This window comes from Vigna unguiculata, chromosome 1, assembly GCF_037176805.1.
Source record: "Vigna unguiculata cultivar grain cowpea cultivar isolate G323 ecotype 2 chromosome 1, ASM3717680v1, whole genome shotgun sequence".
NCBI classification, from domain to species: Eukaryota; Viridiplantae; Streptophyta; class Magnoliopsida; order Fabales; family Fabaceae; genus Vigna; species Vigna unguiculata.
In genome coordinates, this window is record NC_140792.1 from 28,059,479 (window position 1) to 28,064,179 (window position 4,701).

At 36.6% G+C, this 4,701-nt stretch overlaps 1 protein-coding gene across 1 annotated transcript; it reads left to right on the forward strand.

The window, feature by feature from the left end:
- Positions 1-602: 602 nt before the first annotated feature.
- On the forward strand, positions 603-2,647 carry LOC114178142 (pentatricopeptide repeat-containing protein At3g26630, chloroplastic-like). Its single transcript, XM_028063875.2, has one exon. It carries the CDS (start codon positions 806-808, stop codon positions 2,207-2,209), a length of 1,404 nt encoding a protein of 467 aa, XP_027919676.1. The 5' UTR covers positions 603-805; the 3' UTR covers positions 2,210-2,647.
- The last annotated feature ends 2,054 nt before the right edge of the window (positions 2,648-4,701 follow it).

The following is a 4,701-nucleotide window of genomic DNA, read 5'->3' on the forward strand; positions in this document are numbered from 1 at the left end:
TCAGTATGATATTAATAGCGTTAAGTATGTTCCACGTGTCAGTCAGGTTGAACTCACAGTTTTTAGTTTAACCGTGGTGAACTAATATATGTGAACCGATGTTTGGAGATCCAATAACACTTTATTAGGAAAAAATAAAATTTAATATGTTAAAACCGAACAAAGTGATGGAATTTTTTGTTTTAATATACTTAAAAATATATCTCACGCCAATTTTAGTTATATAAACGAAATATAAAAATTTAAAGTTAACATAAACTATAGTAAATATAATGTATATGAAGTAAATCTCAATTTTAATGATGAGTTTTGAAAAAAACATAACATTAATGATGTAGAATTTTATTGAATCCATATATAATTTGATATAACGTGGAAATTTCTCTTTATTTCTTAAACCGTCTTAAAACTTTATGCACCAAATTTATAGTTAATTAATATTTTGTTTTACGTAGGGTTATGATCGAAACCATGTGACTTTATGATCTTTTATTTCTTCATCTTCTCGTTCAGAATATTCTAAAATCATTCAGAAGATAATACATTATATTATAAAAAAATTGTCAAAATTTAGTAGTATTTTCCCGTAATATTACGCTGAAGCTGAAGCTGCGTGGCCTTCGATTTTCTTTTGTAACCTTATCCAAATAGAACACAAATCTCCCACTGGTGCGGTTGAGCATTTACCAACATTATCCTTAGATTCCTTTGGTTATGGGTTTTGTTTTTGTGTTCTCGGGTTATCCCAATTGGCATTAACCTCTGGGTAGTTAGTTAGCTTGAACAAATTGGAATTGGGCATGCCATGAAGGTGGCATGTTGTAGCCCAGAAATTAATGTTCCCTACTTGGGAACCCCAAGAACAAGGTTTGGTTCCGAGGAAGCGCATGTGATTCTTCAAAGATGTAGCAATTTCAAGCAGCTTAAGCAAGTCCATGGAAGAATAATCCGTTTTGGTCTCATGTATGACCAATTGCTTATGAGGAAGCTGATTCAACTCTCTTCCTCTTATGGCAAATTGAACTATGCCACTTTGGTATTTGATCAACTCAATGCCCCAGATACCTTCACCTGGAATGTCATGATTAGAGCTTTTACCATTAGCGGTTCTCCTAAAATGGCGCTTCTTTTGTTCAAGGCAATGCTGTGCCAGGGCTTTGCACCTGACAAGTTTACATACCCTTTTGTGATCAGTGCTTGCGTGGCCTCTAATGCCCTTGATTTAGGAAGAGTGACCCATGCTCTTGCCACCAAAATGGGGTTTTGGAGTGACCTTTATGTGCAGACCAACTTGATGAATCTCTACTTCAAGTGTAACGATGTCGATAATGGATGGAAGGTGTTTGATAAAATGCGTGTGCGCAACGTGTTCGCTTGGACCTCTGTGATTGCTGGGTTTATTGCTTGTGGGAGGCTGGACACTGCCAGGAAACTGTTTGAGAAAATGCCTTCCAAGAATGTTGTGTCATGGACTGCAATGATTGATGGGTATGTGAAGCACGCGCAACCCGTTAAAGCGTTTAATCTGTTTGAAAGAATGATGGTTGATAATGTGAAGCCAAATGAGTACACTGTGGTGAGCTTGGTCAGAGCTTGTACTGAGATGGGTAGCCTCAAGTTGGGTAGAAGGATTCATGATTTTGTTCTCAAGAATGATTTTGAGATCGGGCCTTTCTTGGGTACCGCACTTATAGATATGTATAGCAAGTGTGGCAGTTTGGATGAGGCAAGGAAAGTGTTTGATATGATGCAGGTGAGAACCTTGGCCACTTGGAATACAATGATCACTAGCTTGGGTGTGCACGGGTTTAGGAATGAAGCCATATCCCTTTTTGAAGAAATGGTGCAGGCAAACGAGGTTCCTGATGCTATCACTTTCGTGGGTGTTCTGAGTGCTTGTGTTTATTTGAATGACCTGGAACTAGCTCAGAAGTATTTCAATCTTATGACTGATCACTATGGTATAACACCTATCTTGGAACACTACGCATGCATGGTTGAAATCTATACTCGTGCTGTTGAGTTGGATGAGATCTACACGTCAGGGAGTACATTGGAAGCTAATCATGATGTTGCAGAATTGCTGCACAAGAGCAAACTCACTAATATAGATGACATAAAAAAACTTGTACAGAAGCAATACGAGGATTTGGATGCCTCAGAACTAGTTATAGATCATTCATCCACGAGCTCTCAACCTCAACTCTGAGCTCATGGAGAGTGCAGATTGATATCAACCAAACAAGTACATAGTTTGTGACTTTGTTCTCAACTACTGTCGCACCAGATGGCTTCTATGAAGCTTTCAAGAGAAGTTCACATACATAGCCAAATGGATCCGTCTAATTTGTGTTTTAATATGTTAAAGGATCCATGATGGTCAGCATTGTTTGTCTTCTAAACTAAATAAATGTTCGTTGAAAAGAAGTTGTGGGAGGGAGGAAGAGCTCATATATGTTGACAAGTATTTCAATGGTGAGACTGTTACATGTAGATATAATTTTTACTTTGTTAAATTTCTTAAAGTTAGAAAGAAAACTATGATGCAACATTAGTAAACTGTTCACGATCATTCTCCCTGCTATTTACCCTGTAACCTGTTCTTCACATCATATGGCCATAATGCAACAGCAGCTACCAGAATGCACCTCCAGCTGTGATCATATACGAGACTGCACCAGTGAAATAGATGCAGCTCAAAAAGTTATGGGCAATAGGAAAAAAAGTTTATAGGACAAAATATCAGCTTGAGTAATCTCTTATGGTAATTTCAAGAATTGAGGAAAAAATATGATATAGTAAATAATGTAATAATAAGATATCTCCTTTCTCAGCTGGCACCCGTGATACGAAAACTAATATGTAAACAGTTATGCTTTTTTTATGTTGTTTTAAAATACATTAATTTTGATGTTTTAAAATATATTTAAAAATTTTAATATTTAAATTTTTTTATATTTTGAGAAAAACATCCAGCTAATCTCTAATATTGTTATAACATTCAATATTTGTTTCATTGACTTAAAAGATAAGTTATCTCCTTTACTTAGAAGATTTCCAAGAATCGTCTAGTATCTTATAATTCCTTTTAATCACATAGATTTGTTTAATTAATATAATAAATACCCACGACAGGCTATTATCTTTTGATTCAATTTATGATTTTTTTAAAACAGTTCATGAACGCAATTCAGCGAAAGTGATTAAATATAAGGTCCCATGATTTGCCCGGTACTCAAGGCTGTATCATAACGAATTAATTATAATGGAAATTCAACTCTAGCTCCTTTTCTTTTTTATTTTCTAGTCCCTTTACCTTCCAAGCAAAGTTACATCCAAATATTTATTGTAAATGAAAAAGAAAATGTGTGGAATAAATATGTTGACAGTAGAATTTAAAACAAAAAGGTTCATATTCGGTAAGATTTTTGCTTTTATTATTTATAATTTGTTTGCTTAGTCAAACTTCCCATTTATTTAATAAAGCCAAATAACGGATATGTCACACGGTATAACATAAGAAGCGAGAATAAAAGAGTATAATGTCGCTCCTACAGATATTCCAAAGACTTAAAGGACGAATAAAATAGGCACACCACGATGCCAGGTACAAAGTAAAGTAAGAGAGTGATAATGACGTAAGCAAATTCCCAGAGAAAGCAATACATGGGCCTTAGCCCTAAATGAAAAGCCCAAAAGCAGAAGTCAATCCAAAAGCTAAGCGGCGGAACCATCACCTCCCTGTTGACCACGGGTGTTCCTCGCATCTGCTCACATCAACAATCATCGCAAAAGAGAGTACCACACAGCAGAACACACAACAATAACAGAAGGGTAAGCTAGAGCCAAAAGTGGTTTAATCATGCAAACAGATATACTTCCACAGTCAATTATACACACGTCATCCAATCATGTTACGACTCCTCAAATCAATACACTAAGACTCAACTTGACTCATCCGGATACATATAATCTGGTCGGATTCAGCGGATGCTTGCACTTGTGGTGGATACCTCTGCTCACCCCCGAGCTATGTGTTACAAGTGTTACAAGTGTTGTAATGAATCAATTCCCTCACACACAAGGTTAGCCCTTAATGAATTTCAGGCCTCTTGCTACTCTCACCATAGGAGTCAGTCCGCTCTAAGTGAGACTAACTGACTCCTTAGAGTGTCAGGATGCATTCCTTACCTTGAATCCTCACCAAATTATATAGATGGGGCACCACCATGGACACCCACTAATAGGGGCCATGGAATTACGTCCCGACCACTGAAGCACTACCCTGGAATCTCACCTAGGGATCCCAAGGATTTACGTACTGACCACATACTATACATATTCAATCAATCATGAAATACTCACCACACATCTCAATATCATATCAATCTTTGTAATCATCCCTCATCCGTATCTCATATTTAGTCAACCACAACTCATCCTTCCTAAAGCCATGAAAATAGAATCGTACATAATGCCAATACCATGCCAAGGAACATCATTCATTTTCCATGAATCCCTCCATATTTCATATCCACTCCATAACCAACTCATCATGTTAAATTCTGTGAACCAATCCCATACAAGCATCATGCTCACATCATGCCAAAACTCATGAATCATAATTTCCATCTCATTCATACAAGGTCACTCAATTCATACAGTTCGAACTCAAGGTAAAACATACTAAGCCAAACAAAC

Coding starts and splice junctions, on each gene's coding strand:
- LOC114178142 (XM_028063875.2), top strand. CDS start 806: ATGAAGGTGGCATGTTGTAGCCCAGAAATTAATGTTCCCTACTTGGGA.